This window comes from Prenolepis imparis, unplaced genomic scaffold (assembly GCF_030444845.1).
Source record: "Prenolepis imparis isolate NDT839.2.m4 unplaced genomic scaffold, iyPreImpa1.0 SCAF_9, whole genome shotgun sequence".
Taxonomy (NCBI): Eukaryota; Metazoa; Arthropoda; class Insecta; order Hymenoptera; family Formicidae; genus Prenolepis; species Prenolepis imparis.
In genome coordinates, this window is record NW_028141167.1 from 5,632,968 (window position 1) to 5,654,392 (window position 21,425).

General features: G+C 31.9%; 1 protein-coding gene across 5 annotated transcripts in view; it reads left to right on the forward strand.

Moving 5' to 3' along the window:
• LOC145940158 (ras-specific guanine nucleotide-releasing factor 1) overlaps window positions 1–21,425 on the forward strand; it is a 56,609-nt gene that overhangs the window by 17,242 nt on the left and 17,942 nt on the right. For all 5 annotated transcript variants that reach the window (XM_083045064.1, XM_083045067.1, XM_083045068.1 and 2 more), the window contains exons 5-11: window positions 14,205–14,311; window positions 18,083–18,230; window positions 18,967–19,286; window positions 19,704–19,933; window positions 20,167–20,363; window positions 21,088–21,213; window positions 21,321–21,423. In XM_083045064.1, coding sequence (XP_082901190.1) covers window positions 14,205–14,311; window positions 18,083–18,230; window positions 18,967–19,286; window positions 19,704–19,933; window positions 20,167–20,363; window positions 21,088–21,213; window positions 21,321–21,423 — 1,231 coding nt within the window. The remainder of the gene's footprint in view (window positions 1–14,204; window positions 14,312–18,082; window positions 18,231–18,966; window positions 19,287–19,703; window positions 19,934–20,166; window positions 20,364–21,087; window positions 21,214–21,320; window positions 21,424–21,425) is intronic.

Genomic DNA, 21,425 nt, shown 5'->3' on the forward strand with positions numbered 1-21,425 from the left:
ATATAGATATAAAGAATTTCGCCTAATTATTTTCGTGCAACGAAATTATCTCATTATTTGTCGTATGTTTGACTTAATCTAAACTTAACTCCTTGAATGCGTAATGAGTATAATTTACAGTGTATCTTATACTTTTATATATATATATATATATATATATACATATATATAATATATATATATATATATATACATATATATAATATATATATATATAATCTATATATATAAAATATATATATATATATATATAAGTATATATTGTAAATTATACTCATTACGCATTCAAGGAGTTAAGTATAGATTAAGTCAGGCATAGGATGAAATGATGAGATAATTTCATGCACGAAAATAATTAAACAAAATTCTTTATATATATATATATATATATAATATATACAATATGGTATGTATAAGATACACTGTAAATTATATTCATTACGCATTCAAGGAGTTAAGTTTAGATTAAGTCAGACATACGACGAAATGATGAGATAATTTCGTTGCACTAAAATAATTAGGCGAAATTCTTTATATCTATATGATATATACAATATGTATGTATAAGATACACTGTAAATTATACTCATTACGCGCATTCAAGGAATTAAGTTTAGATTAAGTCAGACATAGGATGAAATGATGAGATAATTTCATGCACGAAAATAATTAGGCGAAATTCTTTATATCTATATAATATATACAATATGTATGTATAAGATACATTGTAAATTATACTCATTACGCATTCAAGGAGTTAAGTATTTCATCGTTTCGCCCTATGTCTGACTTAATCTATACTTAACTCCTTGAATGCGTAATGAGTATAATTTACAGTGTATCTTATACTTATATATATACACTAGCGGATCCTGATATCGATAGCTCTTTAATGTTTGTTTTTCTTTATTTATATTTTTTAAACAAATTCAACAAAACTATTTCTTTTAATTTGCAAGGAGGGGGGTTTAACCCCCCCCCGCCCTCAGGATCCGCCAGTGCTCTATTTAATATAACTTTTCTAAAAACCAATAATATGTTGCTCATCTACGCGGAAGTAATATGCAATTCATAAAAAATCTTCTTAGAAGTTTAATACGGTCGTGGCAATCGACAAGATTCTGATTTGGTGAGGGGTTTACGATCGAAACAGAACGAAGGGCGTATTCCGAAGAAATAAAACCCGCCGGATGTGCTGAATCGAAATACTGAATTTTACATCGGTCTTTCTGACTGTGCTGCTGCATGAACACGGGCAGAATAGGGCCACCGGGTAGAAATGCCAGGATATACACCAGTAAAAGGGAATCAGGGGGCCATAATGTGTGAGAGAGACAGAAAGAAAGAGAGAGGGGTGTAGGAGAGAGAGAAAGAGAGAGAGAGAGAGAGAGAGAGAGAGAGAGAGCTTTATCTGAGAGACCGACGTGGTCCGATCTCGCCTGTTGCTGCGCTTTGGTGTGTATGTGTACAGTCACACAAGCACAAGTTGGTGTATATATATATATATATATATATATATATATATATATATATACACACTCGATGTTCCATCTGCTTCTTTCTATCTCTTCATCCTCTCTCTTTCTCTCTCCCTCCCTCCCTCTCTTTCTCTCTCTCTCTTTCTCTCTCGTTCTCCTTCTCTTTCACATAAGCGTCAACCACCACCCTTCGTGTGTCCCTCCCACGGCCTTATTCTCACCCTCGCCCTTCCTCCCTCTTTAGTTGCCGCGCTGCTTTGGGCTCGATGTTGCTGGTACCATCGTGGCAACTGGCATAGCATCAGAAGGGATGAATCGATTCTGTTTCCAGCTAAAAATAAGCTTCTCATGGGAGCTTACCTCGCGCGGAGCAACATCCACGTCGCTTATCTCTTATCTTCGTCCGTTCCTCCCTCTTCACACTTCTTTTGCCTTCGCTAATTACATTTTTACGGATCTACCTGGAACTTAAAATCCAATTTACATGTATTTTCTTGTGACATCGAGCATAACAGCATACGTAAACTAACGTCCTGTCATTTTCTCGACGCGTCGTTAATTATATATGTCACAGGCCATTTTAACCATATTTTCTCGACATACCGTTAATTATATGTCACAGACCATTTTAACTATATTTTATTAACTTTATTAATAGTTTCTTTTCTTGAAAGGTTATATTCATATTTGTTTATTTAGTTTCTCAATACTTAATTTATTATTTTTAATATTTAAATAACTTGTATCTAACTTATATCTGAAATTGTTAGATATATTTAGAAATTAATTTTTTTACTAATACACTGCAAATGCATTCCGATTTCTTTTATTCTTCTAATTTGTCTAATTCTTAATTTTATTTGTCTATTAATATATACATTTCTTTTTTATTCGCCCTTCTAGGCTGTTCCTAGAATGGTGATAAATTCTCTTAAAATCTGGCTTCTCTTAATCTCTTTCAATCTTCCCTTGCATGACCTTATGAACAATCGGATCAACTGCATCCAGCTTTTCTGAGAGGACATTAATTTGTGTTCATCATAGAAATAAATCCGACAGCGCTGTTGTACACCATGTAGAGATTGACAGAAAGTGCACAATGCCCGGCAACAATATCGAAAGTCTGTTAAAAAAGTTCAAATACTCGTCAATTAAATGAATTTGATCGAGAATATCTCTCAGTGGCAACGAGATGTATTGTAGTTGAGATTAACGGCAGCTCCATAGAGCGAAATGTGGGTGAGTGTCGACCTCGCTCCGGGACGAAATAAATTGCGAATTTAAATAATGTCTTCAAACAGTCGACAGACTCTCGTGGAATTGCTCTTTTTCATATGCACGAAGCTTTATTCGTTATCATAGCTAATAGCGGTTCGCTATTAAGACATTTCTTCCATGATTAATATCGGTTATTATTTTACGAGTGTTTAAAGAATATTTTTTGACAAATATCTCTCGCCTTTCTTATAGAAAAAAACTATTCTGCAAAAACCGTCTTTTTTTCTAGACATAAAAAATTTATTTTTTATACCTTGATTGCATGATTAATAATATTAATTAATATATCGCGCATATTATTGTAGGAGGATAGATTAAAATAGAATTGATGGAGTCAATCTTAAAATTTCTTTAAATGCATTTGCAATTGCAAAACAATAATGTAGTGTAGTATAATTATATGCATAATATTAAAGTCACAAAATAATTTTTTGCTTTAATATTTATAAAATGCTAATTTATATTTCTAACTTAAAGCATTAACAAGTAATTGAATATATCGCATTGTAAGATGCATTACAGAAATGTAATGTCAAAATATCATTACACATAGAAGTGACTATACTAGTTATATGTGTATTTATAACATTTATGCCTGTGAGCAGATTGGAGTTATAATTTAAATGACATACTATGATATATTAACGAATTAAAAAAGATTAAACTTTACTTAATATAATTTAATATTTTCAAAGTTTTGATTATGATACGGCTACGTTATAGTAATATTTGCTTCTATAATATGTATTACAATCGTAAAATATATTTATTGTAACGATACTCTAAAATGTAAAATATTTTTTGTATTTTATCAATATGAAAGACTCTGGCGCGCGTATTTAAATTGTAATCGTATTATAGATGCATAGATTATATAGTGCGCAGATGTACTGTTCTATTATCTGTTTTTTATATGCGATTTATTTGCATGAAGCAAATAATAGAAAGAAAGATTATTTTATACAATTTATTTACATTCATATAAAAAATGAATTTATATAAAATAAATGTTATTTTAACCGCAATTTACAGATAAATATTTAATTTCACTTTTTTCTGAGGTTTTATATTATTCAAAATAAAATACACAAGATTTTTTTTTCTTAAATCAAGATATAAACAAAATAATGTTACAGAAAACATTCTGTAATATATAAATTTTTATCGAAATGTACACACATACAATATGTATTTTGGATATACTAGTTAAAGGAGCTTTTTTAGACGCGTAGATATCGCTAATTAATAGTGAGAATTTTCGTGCGAATTTTCAGATATTTCGGCAAGAAAATGTCCGTCAATATAAAAGCCCCGGCGTGGGCGACCTGTATTTGATTTAATTAATTTAACGTTTAACAAACTGCAAACTGTCATAAGATTTCTTAATCCATTATTATATATAATGCATTTTTTATCCAATTTCCCGTAGTGAGTGTTTCTCGCTTTGCGCTGAAAACATCTCATTAATTTTTTTTGCGCGTCCAAATGTGAATTCATTAACTCAGTCAGAGATAATATATACACGACCATATAATAGAATATTTCAGTATTTTTATTATTTTCACGTTAATAAATTCACGTATGCGCGTAATTCAATAACTCGCGAACGTTTTCACAAACTAAAATTTTCATTGTATTCAATACGAATATATAAATTACAATGTGAAAATGCTATGAGAGCTAATAATAATCAATCGCGTGTTCGATTGTTGCGTGCGTTACTTTATGTGTATAATGGCCAACCGCACAAGCAAGAGCAACTTTGTGACCTAAAGAGAGAGAGAGAATATATTATTTTCCTTCCTTTTTTCTCTTGTCAAATATTTACCTGGTCATTCATCTCATTTATGTGTATAATGGCCAACCGCACAAGCAAGAGCAACTTTGTGACCTAAAGAGAGAGAGAGAATATATTTATTTCCTTCCTTTTTTCTCTTGTCAAATATTTACCTGGTCATTCATCTCAATTTCTTTCTGACCGAGGGATCATGAATGCCGGTGCGCGCAATTTACCTTTATTATGTGCGAGGCAAAAATGGTGAATTCGAAAAAGTTGATTAGATCTCAGTATATTCTCGAAATGTATACTCTCTGTCTCCATTAATTTTTTTTTGCTCAGTCTTTACTTTACATTGACATTAACAAGCCATTTTTGCAATTTTTATTTTGTTCTGAGTATTCCATTAACGTAACCAAATTACGCATAATACCTTAATCGGAAACTTAAGTGTTGTCTAGTAATAGTAATAGTAATTTTGAGCTTTCTCTCTCTTTCTCTCTCTCTCTCTCTCTCTCTCTCTCTCTCTCTCTCTCTCTCTCTCTCGCTAGCAGGAAACGTCTATTGAATCTCTGATTGACGAGGTGAAATATATCGGAAAACGGTATGTGGTTCGAATTGCAATGCACCTGCACGTCGACAGAGGCGAATGGCGGAAATATCGCGGAAGATATCGCAATATTCTGACGCGAATGATTTTATTGAGGACTCATCTCACGTGCGAAAATCTATAAAACAACACCAACATGTGCTGCAAATCATGCTTTGCGGTTTCGCGATAGTTTGTAACATTATATGAGAAATCCGTTAAGCTTAGGGAATATGTGTTATATATGATTTTCATTTGTTATATTAATAATTTTCAATTTCACGTAGAAGAAGGCTTTCGTTTAAAAGAAAAGTAATTTACTTGTTAAGTGAGATTGTTAGATAATTTTTATTTTATCATAGAATAATGTAAACAGTTTACGAATTTTCAAAAAACAAAGTTCTTAATACAATTGTCAAACAAGCCGAAATAGGCTCTTGCAAGATTATTAAACGTGACAGAGTTACAAAGCGCACAGAGAATAGAAAATACTCGACTTGCAAAAATTAAAATGTGTGAATTTTGTTCATTATGAATTTTCTAATTTACAGTAGAATATTATTCATTTAAAGGTACTGCTTTTACTGCCTTCGGCGTAACATTAACTTTTGTTTCTCCTGCTTGGCTTGAATTTCAAAAACAGCAGTTATTTTTTCACGCATATTCCGCACACAATCTTTCCTTTTTGGTATATTCATCTTTTATTTCGCGATAGTGGTTATTCGCCTACGTAGAGATACGTAGATTGTGTATTCGTTTTTTTTTTTTTTTTTAGTATTTTAAACTTGTTTTCGGTTTCTTATACGTGCACGGCATATCAAAATTACATTTAGAGACAGTCTGGCAATCCTCGAATGGCCGTTTTCACTTAAAAATTCAGAAGTGCGAGCACGAACCTTTCAAGGGATTCATACCGATGTAATATTGATGCTATACATTATATGTGCGGAAAAAACTTTCTATTCGCGAGAATGGAAATACAACAATCGAGAAATTATATATTCGTAAAATTTAAAATAAAATTAAATTTATTAAAATTATTAGGTTTTTAATTCACGGGTTGCCGTAATATCCTGAGGCTATTAAAAGTGGGTCAAATTTAATTCGGTTTGCTCTTTGACACAAGGACCTTTCGTATGAAATATATGTAATATTTTTGGCAAGAAAGCATAGCTATTTTTATAAATGTAAATATATACGTCAGTATAACGGAAAAATAAATGTGAAATGCCTTATTTTATTGAATTTATTTCGACTATTTTATAATAAAACCATTTGTTTATATAATCCCTTTGGGCACTATGTTAGTAAAACAATTCATTCGAGTCCTTTTTTGGATTTTATACTGCTATATGAAATGTCTAAATATCTGTATTTCACCTCAATATAGGATATTTTATCAAAGAGAATTTGATCTTTCTCTCATTGATTATTTCAGCTTGTGATGATTTAACGAGGCCCAATAACCAATTATGGCATATCATTTGCAGGCATTAAAATCTGTTTGTATACTTCGAGAATCGGGAAACTGAAGTTAATAAGGTGAAAGGGTTTAAATATATAGCAACGCAGAGAACATTATTGTGGATTCTATCTGCGATTCGAAGCGAGACGAGCAAATGCCTGCTTATTAAACGAGTATTAAACTCTCAATAGAGATTACTATTAACACGCGCGCGGTCTCTTTCAACAAGTTGGAGATAATTGGGAGCTAGTGCGTATTTGCGCCGCGTCAAAACTCAATGGAAGCGATAGATTTACGATTCGTAAATTTACGTCGTAATGCGACTGTAAGGCCTCATGTAATGCTAGATTAAATCGTAAACTAGACCTTGACATAAATTGAATACATATGTTGAAGGTTCTCCGCTTCGAGAATTGCTGCATATTCCAATAATCCGCTCATCATTATCGCTTGATTATCAGTAATTTATCCTAAGAAATAACAGAGGTACTAACTGACTATCGATTTCGATGTGTAATATATTCCAATAAAGATGTGAAACCTTTGTTAAATGGATTTAGTTAGTTAGAATTCTTTGTGCAAACAAAATCAGGTAAAATCTATTATGTGCCGTCTAATCTGAACGCAAGTTGATACGAGTTTCGTCTTGATAAGAGAGATAGATATAGTAACTGGCAAGAAGATATCCTGTCATCGTCGGATAAATTATCAGAGCAAGACGCTTTCTCTGTATAGGATCTCGACAGAAATTGTCCTTAAGTAACTGCGGATATGTGGCCGAGTAGTAAACTCCCCGTAATTTCTGACTCGCCGGTCGTGTGATGGATCGCCAGCTTAGCTTGGCTTATTGTGCATAGCCGAGTTAGTAATTCGAACGACTTCTCTTTTAGTATGAGCTATAATAATGTGAACATCAATGCAATCAAAGATTTATGAAATGTCTAGGATAATAGCTAAGTGTTTGCATGCGTGTGTGATTTTTTAAATCTTAAATAACATAAATTGTAACATAAATTTTTATAAAAGCGGGTACTCTGATGTATAAAAATGTGCACTAATTAATTATACTTTTTTAAATCTCTTTTCTTTTTAACGAAAAGTTTCTGAGATATGTCATTCTGCACAGAAAATTTCTTAAATTTGTTAAAATAGCATATTTGAGTTTGCAACTTTGAGATAAGTATTTATAGCAATTTGTATTAATCCTAATATAATTAACTATATACGTGACATACGTGGAGTGTCAAAATGAAATACTATCAAAGACTGATGGCGTGTTACATTAGAAAGTTCAAAGCCGCATTGCGTAAACGTCAGTTATAGTCGAGTAAATTTCATTCGAATGAGCCACGCAGTCGTCAGACACGCAGAGATAAACTTTTCCTACGTGGTAGTTACGAGAGCAAAGAGCTCGTCAAATACACATGGGAACTACAGTACGTTTATGGCCTTACCGTTATTTTCGTGTCCTCAAGAGACCTTCTTTCAAACGCGCTTCTTTTCCCGGAGTTCTCGTATCACCATTAAATCCTCACGTCTTTTAAAAACGGGAGAAGAAAGTTACCCGAGTCACATTGATCGATTACGACGTTTTTCTCACGGGGTGAAAGATAAGGCATCACAATGACTTTTCAGTATCCATCTTCAATATTGTCACCTTTTACGCGGTATTATTAAAGAGTAAGTAGTGCGTATTAATGAGTGCAAATTAAATTTAAGTTTGTATAATAAATTAGGCTTTTATACGATAAAAAATATTGCGATAAAACTAAATACTGCACATATTATAAATTTAAAAGAAAACGAACACTCCAAGTATAATCTATGATGTTCGATTCAATACTCTACTAGATAATATCTTGAAAATAAATTATATATGTATATATAATATTTACATTTTTGGAAATGCATCGATATAAATATATTAGCGCGATAATAGTAATATAAGACTATGCAATATAATTTATGCAATTGCTCTTGCATCAAGAGTAGTTTCAAATTGTGAGTACTTGGCTTCCCATTCAGACTAATCTTTAAAATAAATCATAAAGGATTGTCCATCCAGGTACTAGAGCCTCCTCACCACGTTAAGGTGTACCCATTGGAAGAGATTATTAATTGTATTATATAATTTTATATAATATATACATATATAATATAATACGATAACATATATATATATAGGATCGTAAGATCGAAAGATTAGAATAATGAAAAATCATGATATTTCAGTTGTTGATTTAATAATTAATTTATGCTCGCATTTTATCAAAATTTATATTATCAGATAAAATATATATTTGATTTCAAGCATTATTAAAGAAATTATTATTATCCACAAAAATCTAAAATCAAAGTAGAAATGATAATTTATATATTATTATACATTATTTGTAAACATTACATTATTGTTAGTATACATTATTTTTTAATTTATTAATTTTTTTATTTTTATTTAGAAATTGTTTATAAATTAAAGCATTTATTAATATTAAAGTTCATAATATTATACTATTATTATATTATATTATTATTTACTTTACTTTCTGTTATAAAAGTTAAAATGGCGCGCGCGAAGCTCGCGATTGTGTTGTTCTAATGCCTTAAAAATATATGTGCTTCGGAATACACATACACACACACATATATATACACATATATGTATATAATTTATAAATTACAGTCTACAAGAAATCTCATTCAGTGCGAGAAAGTCGGCTTTATAGTTTAGTGTATATTTTTATGATCAAATTTTAGATGTATCCATAGATGCAAAAATGGTGTTTAGAGTGCCTGATAACGTGGCGTTATATGCGAAAGCACTATCGCGATGCAAAAAACAAATACGTCGGAAAATTAGAATATATATTTTGCTAACTCTTTCCTACAGTATTGTAATATAGCGCTACAGCGCTAATTTCAATTTAACGCGAAAAGTTCCATGATACATAAAACATTTATGTCAAATTTTTAAGTAAGATGCACAAATACATGTGAATTTATTAATGTGGTCGATAATTGCGGTGTATATCTTCGCGAGCGTAATTTTTTTATATTTTCATAAAATTTACTTTTTACGGATCTTTTATTTCGAATATAAGATATATCTATGTTATCTTTTTGATTGGACGTTAAATTGATAACAATCGACATACAGCGTGTTTAATTAAATCCTTATCTTTGTTTTCCCTCGTGTAATATTAGCAAAGTACCCAGTATGTGTGTGAATATCCATTGCATAAATCTACATATGAAATAGGTTTTATTCCTATTCGTTTCGAGTACTAATTGTAAGAAAACAGTAGAACAAGCGATTTCTGGTCAGACCTGCTCGCTTTTATTACGAAGAGACATTAGGTCAGTAATATAATGACGAAAGATAGAATCGCTCTTAATATTCATTTATTTCCTGCGCTGGGAATGGATAAAATATTCCCCGTCTCGAATATATAATGGATTATCTGAATGACCGATATCTTTAGACATCGCGAAAATCGATAGTGCTAACTAATGGCGTTCCCATAATTGAAACTGTTCTCTGACTGTTCCGTGTTCAAAGTAATATCATAGAAACCACTTAGTCCGCTCGGACTTAGTCCTTCTCGGTTATATGGGTCATGAATATTCTCACTCGGATAGTCATTGTTATTACACCTGATTTCACTTACAATTGGCCCGTTGCTCATGTCGCGTGCGCATACGGACTGACAATGTATCGCGCGAGCCTTTTGTCGCCAGTTACAATAGGACGTTACAATCAATGCAGACAAAATGTCCGCCCCACTGGCCAGAGTTGTAGCGTAGAACTAGTTAACGAAGCTTAAGTAATATCAATGCGCTTTAATTAGCCACATCTCTTGCAAGCGCTCAGCATACATTACATACACACTAATTATGCTGATCTGTATGAGCTATTTGCTTCTTCAGCACTGTAACGAGTCGTTTCGATACTTAGCTTCTCTTTCAAAAGATAAATCTTCCAGGTATTGAGCCTTTCGTCAACATCAAGGTGTACATCAACATCAATTGGAAAAGTTATATAATTTTCTAGTATAATATATATAATTTGTAATTTATCTTATAATTGAGAGATTATTACCTATATTGTATTTTAATATAAGTAATAAATATATAAAAATTAAAGATAAATAAATATTTGCGGATTACAATATTTGAAAGAATTTAATTAAATTTATTAATTACACAACAGATTTTGATCGAATAAATAAAAAAAACGCTATAATACCGATAAAAAACCTAGTTATATATCGTAAGAAAGTGAGCGCTAAACGTAAAGAAAATTAATTCATTGTCGCCGCGAAATATTATAACGCAAGTTGTTATAGGATAACAGAATAAATCCTCTTTGCTTCTTGAATTTCAAATTAGTTATTAATTAAACGATTGATATATTATTACTTTTCATTATTTTAACACGTTTAATTTAATTACTTTAATCGATCTTGCAATTTTGTATTTTATTACACGAACTTAATTTAAAATGATAAATTACATTTAATTCGGCTAAAAATTTAAAGCATTGAACGAAATATATTTGATTCTAATTGTAAGTATCGTTACAGAAATAATTAATGTGAGAGATTGTAGAGATTGTAATAAAACAATTTTATATTTTTTTATAATTGTACTAAATAATTTTGATAAGTAGATTTTATAATTTATAATTTTTATATTTGACATTCGATTTTTATGTAAAATAATAAATAATGGCCGAATAAACACTTCGATAAAAATCTATCGTGATGTAGTTTTATGCTTTCCGGAAAGTTAATTAATTATAATTATAATAAAATCATAGCAAATTATTTCACAATTACTGCAATTTCGTTTAGAAAGGAATTCGAGAGCATACGGAGCATCTCGTATTATTACTTTATTGCTCGAATGTTGCCGAGCGAATGATAACAAGGCCATATAAACAATAACGCGCTGTCAAGGCTGAATTCCATTTCATGTAGGTACTATAAAATTATATATACAAAATGTACTTTGTTTTTTAAATTATATATTAATTATTAATTAAACAATTATTTATTAAACAATTAATATATATTACGTGACTTTTCGTTACGTTAATCACTCAATTCTGCGCTTCGTGTCTTACTACGCGCTCTTAATTAGTGCATCGCGATACAGTACGCATGGTTAACTGAAAATTGATTAATCGTTAATTATTATAATCATAGTGGATTATTTAAATAATTATTATATTTAAATAATGATTATACTCGCTCGAGTTGCATCGCTCGAACAACAAAACGACCGCGTGTCTCAATAATATACTGAAAAAGATGGTCAAATACCGATAATTGTGACAATTTGTTATTCTTTTAAAATGTTCAACATTTTTTAATATAAATTTAAGCTAAATATTTTCTGTGTCTTCTTGCATTTTAAATTAATTTTGATAATTAGTCCAACTTTATATATAAAGTTGCATATAAAGAGTAACATTTCATTTAAAAAAATATAATTTACCTGAGTTTGATTAAAATACTATTTGTGTAAGTTAATTTAATATTATCATTTTATATATTCTAAATAATTTCCATATTCCAAGAAAATAGTTCTCTTTTTAAATTTGAGATTTTTTTAAATTGCAGTTTATTATTGTAAATAATATATGGCGCAGGAAATAAATGATGCGCGTGTGGCGCGCGTTTTACAATATTCTAGTTTTATTACATATTATGTATGCAAACTGAAACAAAATGCAAATAAATAGATTCGACGATAAAGTTATAAAGATCGATTTATTAAGTACTTAACGCGTTATTTATAAATTTTTCTAAATCTTCCTCGTACTTGTTAATTAATAAAATTCTCCAAGGCATCAAGCAAACTGAGTATAATTAGTAATTTCTGATTGTGGCCTCATATGCGACGAGCTCATGTTGGTACCGCAAATATTCAATCTGAGCACTCTGTCGATCGAAACTGATGCATAATCCAGTTGCCCGGAGAAACCCGTCATGAGTATAATTAACGCTTCTATTTTACATCATCACCTCAAATTTTAATTAATTAACGGATCGGTCTTATAAGCCGCGAACGAAAATTAGTTAATGAACACGCTGTGCACGAAAGAGGTGCTTTTATTTTAATTTCAACATGAAATCTATCTGAATCCATGTATTAATTTATTTTACTCGCGCGAAATGCGGATTCCGGATGCTCTATATTGTCCTGACCAAACAAAGAAAGTGACTGTAAATAATTGGAAAAACTAAGTTAACGCCATTCAATATATAATTAAATTTATTCGTGTTTTAATAAACAGAAAAAATTAATAGGAAAAACTTGTCACTTCTCTGCGCTTTAATTAAACTCATATATAAAACGTACGCAAATAACGCACTCTTTCATTTAACAATTTTCCAGCTAAATTAGTTTATATGTGTATATATGTAATAATATGCGGAACTCTTTAATATCGTTTTTTTAAAATGCCTGTAAATTTAAAATAAAATAATTTATCGTATCTACTCTGTGTATGTACATACTAAGATAAAATTGCACGCATGGCCGAGCTGATATGTAATATCTATCTCGTTATACGTTATGAGAAGGTGATAGGAGATATGTTTCGTCGCGCGTTCTTCAAAACGCGAATGCTTGCGGCATAAGAGAAAGAACATTTGCGTTGGACGCGCTTTGCCAAACGCGCTTCGTGAAGAGATAAAAACGACCCGAGAATTTTCTTTGAGAATGTAAAGCGAGGTTCCCTCAGGAAAGACCTTCCCGTTTCTGCGTGTTTCCCTCGTGGAATGTTGTCGGATACAAACGAGCAGACCCGGATAGAAGAAGCTGCTCGTAATGCACGCAGCGTACGTTGTGCACATTCTAGCCTTTAAATAATCATGTGAGCTCTTTCACGACGTGTAAATACTATTTTTTTTTCTTTCTTTTTACAATTGTTATTTTACAGAAGAAGGAAAAAAGATTGCATTTTCAATTTTATTTCTCACTTTATGTTTTCCTTACGCCTAGATACGCGAAATAATATTAGTGTTGAATTTACCGAATATATACCTATGCATGCATCTAAAAACTGTCGTGGAGGACCACACAAAATATACATATGGTCGGTGTTTGTGTTGCCACAGTTTTGATTTACATGAGTTTCTCAAAAGCGCCACGTAGCTAAATGAAATCTTGATAAGGATTTGCATAGTTAATACCTCCGTAAGAGAGCTATCGCGCAAATAAAATCCGCGGATAAAACAGAAATAATACTCGTATAGAATAAAAGCAGTTTTAAGCTTTTTGATTTATGCGAACTTGTGGAGCAGTTAAATGAAATTCGAGAGCAGATTTCCGGATTTGTACACGGACATATGTTGTATGTATAAATAGCGAAACGTGTATGGCAACAAAATGCGAGATCGGAGGGGGAGAGGAATTCGCCATAGAATGAGTCTCTCGATCGCGATCTCCACTTTAAAGCCCTCGTCGATTTGCCTTCCCTACGGCATTTTTCCGCGCGTATACAATGCGCAAATCGAACAATGGCGGAATCGTGCTTTTTATCGGTCCTCTGCCATCATCCCTTCTACATCGGAGATAACTGAATTTTTTATCGTTCCTCTGTTGCAGCACTGTTTCGCCATATCCTACAGAAGGGAGAACCAACGGCAATACGAGCTAAAAGCGGCCACAGAGACGGACTGCAAAACATGGATCGATGCGATACGAGAAGCTAGGTAACGAAGGTTCGCGGCCGAATCGAAGATTGGGCCGATTAAAACGACGCACGCGTCGCTCTGATTTATGGAGATTGCGAACTGCTCGGGCTTGTAAATCACTATACGATCATTCCAATGACCGAGTGTGTAACAGGCCGCGTTTAAATTTCAAGCTCCGATTAAATTCGTCGCTGAATCTCTGCCACGCGACCGCCGATTACTTTTATATCCGCGAAAATCCGTGGAAAAACTTCACCACTGCATCACTGGGTTTTACAATACGATAGTTACACACGCGAATTGACTTCGTACCTCAACATTTCGTTGTATTCTCCTTTCTCTCTCTCTCATTAAATCTTTTTTTAGATTCAAATAAACTATACACGTGGCAGAGAAGCTATTCGATATTCGTTATCTATTTTCGAGTCGGCGCGAATTAAAATTGCTTGATAAAAATATGCACGATATAAAAACATCGTATACTAGATTAAATTATAAGTGATTTGTATTTAATTATTTTCTGGTATCACATAATAACGAAAAAAAAAACTTCATTAATCCGGCATTATAAAAGCGAACGTACTTTCGCGATTTTTTGTCTCACGCGTTTGGCCTATATCTTTAATAACTGTAATAAATTATAGTCTCGAATCACGTGACCGATTAATCCGCGTTTATTTTATGGAACAAAAAGAGAAATGTACTTTCTTAAACTAAATCAGTGAACATGCCACTGAGATTAAAGCACTAACAAGATTCATCTAAAATCAGTGAGTATTGGATTGACGGAGGACTAAAGCGTGACTATTTTCACTGATCTGCTTTTAGTGAAAACAGTCACGCTTTCTACTTCCATCTTATGTTTCACTGATTCTCAGTAATATTTTGTGTATAATTAGTATTAAAATTCTAAATTCTAAATTCTAAATTTTAAATACATTAAAATTTTTAATTATATATATATATATTTCTTTAATTTTAAGATGTGATAAACTCACAAAACACGAACAAGAGTCTTGTAATTCAAATTCAGATATTTTTTCAACTTTATATATAAAAAAATTAATATATATTGCTATAAATTTATCTCATATATAATATTATAAGATACATTTTAAAATATCATTGATTGAAATAGCAACTATCACTAACTTTTTTCAGTAAGATTTCATCGTTTGCAGTATACTTATAATTAAAACATTGCTAGTGATAGTACACTGATTTCATTTAAGAGAGCACGAGATAGCAGAATAATTCTGCAATATATAATACAATTTGTGGCGCAATAATTAACTTTGTTTCTCAACATAACTCTATTTCATCCATACTTTACTAGATCCTACACTTCGTCCATTATTCAGGAGAATTCTCTTAATCTCGTTGATGCGCTGATAAATACTACGTTTACAGGCATCACATTAACATTGGATCGTTTCAGCCACTATCTCTCTATTAATCCCAGTCTTGTAATTTGCTCACATTAACGCCGAAATAATCTTCATCATGATATCAAACATGCTTTAAAAGGCAGAAATAAACTGTAGCTGATTGCAGGAAAATAGAAATACGCCAGAATATGCGAAATGCAAATATATAACCTTAATTAATACACGCTAATAATTAATATTAATTAAAGAAGATACAATCTATTTAAAAAATATTAAATTTAATAAAAATAAAAATACAGTTATTTGAAAAAGTTTCTATCTTTATCTGTTTTTTCTTCTTTTTTTATAAAATAACTTTTTATAAAATAAAGAACTTCAAATTTTTTCCGCTAACAATTTTGCAGTTATTTCGCCTTTGCTTAGGGAAATGTGCATAGGTGCATAGGTTACAAATAAGCCTATTTTACCAGTAATTTTTTTGTCACAGGTGTTTTTCATGAAGAACGTGATCGTTCCATTGATGCTCGCAGATGCATCAAATGTCGCTCTAATGTCTCATCATCGTGCTGCGCGCGTGATAATATTACGCAAGAAAAAAATGATCGCTGTTTTTACGTGACATCTCTCGAATTACTCTCGAATTCCGATCCACTGTCGAATTAGATTTATACTTCATTCTTCGTGTCCTTTCCGAATACTTTCAGTTTTTTATTTTAATTGCTTAAATTGAAATTTGAAGAATTCTTTTTAATTAATCGACAACTTTTTAATTAATTTATTTATTATAGAATTTAGGGAAACTTATTACATTATTATATTACATTATTTTTTAATTAAAAGTCGCAAATGTGACAAAAATCACATTTATTGCTTTTTAAACATTAACATGATGTAAAACATCGCAGGCAATATGTTTACATAAAGATTGTTTCTTCTTTTGAATATTTTACGATATAAGAAACTACATCCTCTTTCTACGGTCTTCATTTTACGAGCTGACTTACACATGTTCGCAGAGTAGCTACTTCTCAGATTACTGCTATCCTCCCGTAAATTGCATAGATAATGATATCCGTGTTACTTCGGCAATTTTGCTGTGTATTCGAAAATATATAGGGTTGATACTTCTTCGAGTATCTCATGTCACGCAGAAAGGTCGATCGATAGCCATGATAACTTCTTCATGCAGCGTGGACCACGCTCGAAATTGCTTGCTTTGTGTAAACTCAAGCAGAGCTTCTCAAAACATTGCGAACTATGAATAAGTTTGTGCTATATACTTGCACGGCTTAGATTTACATGTATTGTATATGTATTGTAGATAAAATAATTTAATTAAAATTTGAATCAGGGGGCATAATCTTACGGTCTAAATTTTAAAAAAGAAATTTATTGCAACCTATATTTTTATTGAATATATATATATATATATATAATTCCGTAAAAAGAAGTTGTTACAATGTTCTCAAAAATGAAATAATATACATTCTATAGATTAGAATATATAGATAACATTTTTTTATAACATTGGATTCTAAATTTTTAGCAGCAATATTTTTAGCATGAAAAAATATATATCTGGTATATCAGCTTTCGTGATGTATCTTCTTAGAAAAGAGATATATGCCTTATTCCTTGCCTCGGATTTCATTACTCGTATCATTTTACTTTCGAAGTGATACGAATACGCGACTCAATAAAAATCCTGCACCCCCTTTTTAGTCAAAATCATGCTGACGTAGATGTAATATATGATGATAAGTTATATGAGTTAAGAAAAGAGAAACTTTAATGAAATTCGCACCGATCATTTGTTTGGCGTCATAAAGTTTATTATATGAGTTAAGAGAAGAGAAATTTTAATGAAATTCGCACCGATCATCTGTTTGGCGTAATAAAGTTTAGTAGAGATTTATTTGTTACAAGTTTAACTTTTTTTAAAGAGAGGGAAAAATATGTGAAAGTATGAGCGTTATATACAATATTAGATTTCAATTTTCTCTGTTAGATTCTCTGTATTTTCTTTCACATATGAAATCTTTATATGATTTAGAAATTTATTTTTTTCTCACAGAAAAAGTTTAAAAAATATTTTAAAAAATGAAGAATCATACTGTATAAACACATATATTTTTTGTTATTTCAGACCGTAAAAATATTTGAAAATTTTGCAATATTCTCTTTCTCAGTCGCTTCGTGACTGCAGACAAAAAAAGTCGTAATTTCGTTTCCGTGCGAAATTCCCGGAATGTGCACTTTATGCATTTTTCCAGGCCATGTACGATATCTAGCGCTTTATTTTTCTTTGTACAACGGGTCTCTGAGCTTAAATAACACTTTTAACCGTGACACATACAGAAATCGCTAACATGGTTTTCTTTTTCCTGGGTATTGATTCTAGCTTCAACAAATTGTTGCTGCAAAGAGAGGAACTTGAACAGAAGCACCTGCACCTGTTGCAAATCGTCGATAGCGAGAAAACGGCTAAGTGGCAGTACACTCAGCAATGCGAAGAATTGGCGTCGGAAATAAAAAAGCTCCGAGCTGAGGTCAGTCATATTAGTCATATACTACTGTATATATTTGTCTGATGATATTTTTCGCTGGTAATTTTAAATCCACTTACTTTTATTTCATTCACTGATTATATTTCATTACTACTCCATAACGAGTAGACCAATTTTCTGAAAATCTCTTAACCATTAGAAACACGTACGGAACACTTTCATGTTCTAATAACTCGTATTTCAAAGTTTTATAATGTGTGTTGATAAAGCTTCGTATTATTTATTTGAAAAGTAATTGAAGAATTATTTTAATATTCCTCTCACATGTGCAGCTTATACAAAACTTTTTAAAATATACTTTTTTTCATGTTATAAAACGTTCGAGAAATTAATAGAATCGTTCTTCATATTTTCGATTTGTTAGTTTTAATTTGTATTGATAATAAATATTGAAATACCTTCGGGCGCATCGAAAAAATGAAAATTTTATTAAATCTTTATTTTAATTCGTGCAACGTTATTGGTTTTCAATCTTGTAATTAATTTTTCTAACGTTTTAGTTTAATAATTAAAGTAATTATATAATGTATATTAATATTAGTGAAATTATCACTTTATAAAGAAAGTGAAAAATATTTGATACAAGTGTTCGTTCAATATTTAATCCAAGCTTCATTGAACATCCGAGCTTGGTTTCCTTAAGAAATACAGGAAGATGTTTGTTCAGGATTATTTCCTCCATATGAGATTACGGATTTCGTTATGGTTATCGTTTCAGCTGTGCGCCCTAAAAAAAGAGCTAAGACCCTCCATGGCGCCAGTATACCGTACTCGGGCGGGGGTTCAAAGAACCATGTCTCAAGGTACCGGAAGTTTGTACAGCGGAATCCAATCTTTCGGCGATGTTCACGATCCCGTCGGATTTCCAATGGCAGAAGCGCCCGGATTGCATGGTATCGCGGAGGGTTCTGTCGAAATGCAGAAAATCAAGAAAGTCCAAAGCTTTTTCAGGGGCTGGCTGTGCCGTCGACGTTGGAAACAGATCGTTGAACAATATATCAAGAGTCCACATGCCGAAAGCATGCGCAAACGAAACAGGTATACATATAATTATCGCAACGCGATAACGTCCAACTTGTTCGCAGACTTCATTTTCCGATTAATGGTTTGTCATGTTTTTACGAATTTCACGATTGTATTTCGCGCAACTGTATGCATATACAAAGCTTGGCGAAATGAAAAGCAACATCGAAAATTTCAGACATTTTAAACGACATAATTATTATTTTACGAGATAAAATTATGTGATTTGTCTGTTATATAATTGCGAGAAATATATTTTGTTTGTATAGAATTTTCGATTGTTCCCTCCTGTCATCGGAAGATTTTATTTTAATCAGGACGACCGATATTCCTTTCATTCACGACGTAATAACGACATAATCAGTGGTTATTGGTTTCATTTCATTTGTGCTGTAGCCGGTATATATTGAATATATACATACTATATTTCAGTCTGGTATTTCAAATGGTGGAGGCCGAGCAGGAGTACACAGAGCAGATGGAGGTTTTAGTAAGCTGTTTTCTGAGGCCTTTCAAGATGGCTGCCAGTTCAAAGAAACCCCCATGTAGTCACGAGGACGTGAATAGCATATTTTTGAATAGCGAGACCGTGCTGTTTCTTCATCAGATCTTCCTGAAGGGTCTCACTTCTCGTATGGAGAGCTGGCCCACTTTAGTTTTAGGTATGAATTTAAATGCGATATGAATCCATATATAATTGACGAGTCGTGTCTGTGTTTCTATAATGTATTGGGCAAATCAAAGAGAAAATAAAAATTCGCGAATTTAAATTTCTGGTATTTTTTCTTTTTTTTTTACAATATTAATTTATACCAGTATATAGTATATTGTTAAAAGAATGTAATGTTGTAAGAGACAGATTGCACACTGATCAATCACGATGAATCTGACGCAGGTGACTTGTTCGACATGCTGCTACCGATGTTATCGATATATCAAGAGTACGTGCGTAATCACCACTATAGCCTTCAAGTGTTGACTGAGTGCAAGCAATCGTCACCCCCGTTCGTAGCATTGCTCAATAGGTTGGAGAACAAGACTGCCTGCAACGGATACTCCCTGGAGACCTTTCTAACGTATCCTATGCATCAGGTAACAGTTTCTATAAAATTCCCTTGCGAGAGGATAAAATCGGCGCAATTTTCCTACTCAGAGTAGAAAGAATAATATAAGCCATTTCTAAAAGTCTAAATGTTTTACTTTCTATTCCATTATTGCTGAGGGAGAAAGAGAAAAGTATCATTATTAAATTGTTTGATGTGACGTTAATTTCTTTGCGTTGTTATTCCCCCAGGAAATCAAATTTTCGAGAACTAGAAAAAGAGAAACTTAAAAAATTAAGAGATTATCTCGGTGATACGAATACCTCTTCAGGAATAATCGATTGTATGAAATAGTTTGAGAGCTTTCATGAATATTGCATGAGATCTGACGAGCTTGTAAAATAATAGGTCTTGATAGCGCGAAAAATATACATTCCAACGTGCTTTTCCGAAAATTTCGCATAACGCAGGAATTTCTTTTAAAATTTCATCGGAATAGAATACAATTTACAGCTACTTTAAATATATATGTAATGCACGTAAAAATATTATTTTCTGCAATCTAAATATTATATTTTACGCCAATAATTAATTTTTAATTTATATATCTTTCTGTGTCTCCCTCTCTCTTTCTCTTTCAGAAAATTGATAAAAATTTGTTTGACGAGTTTTAAATGATAACTACTCTCCTAACTATTTTCTTTCTCTTTTTTGGATTTTAGTGGAACTTAAGCAGAAGTTCCTTAATCCAGCTACTTACTTTGCTCGTTTAGATTCCAAGGTACATAATTACTTTGCACGAGTTATTGGCGCACACGCCGTACGATCACGTGGAACGTAAGAGCCTCCAGAATGCCAGGCAACAGCTGGAGGATCTCTCGAGACAAATGCATGACGAGGTATTTGTCAATACAGTCTATATTAGCATTGTCAGAAGACATCTATATTAGCATCAACAGAAATCTTAATTTTATTATTAAATATGTATTTTGTCTCTTCTTGTTAGGTCAGCGAAACCGAAAACTTGAGGAAAAATCTGGCTGTGGAGCGAATGATCGTCGAAGGATGCGATATTTTGTTGGATGTCAATCAAGTATTCGTTCGACAGGGT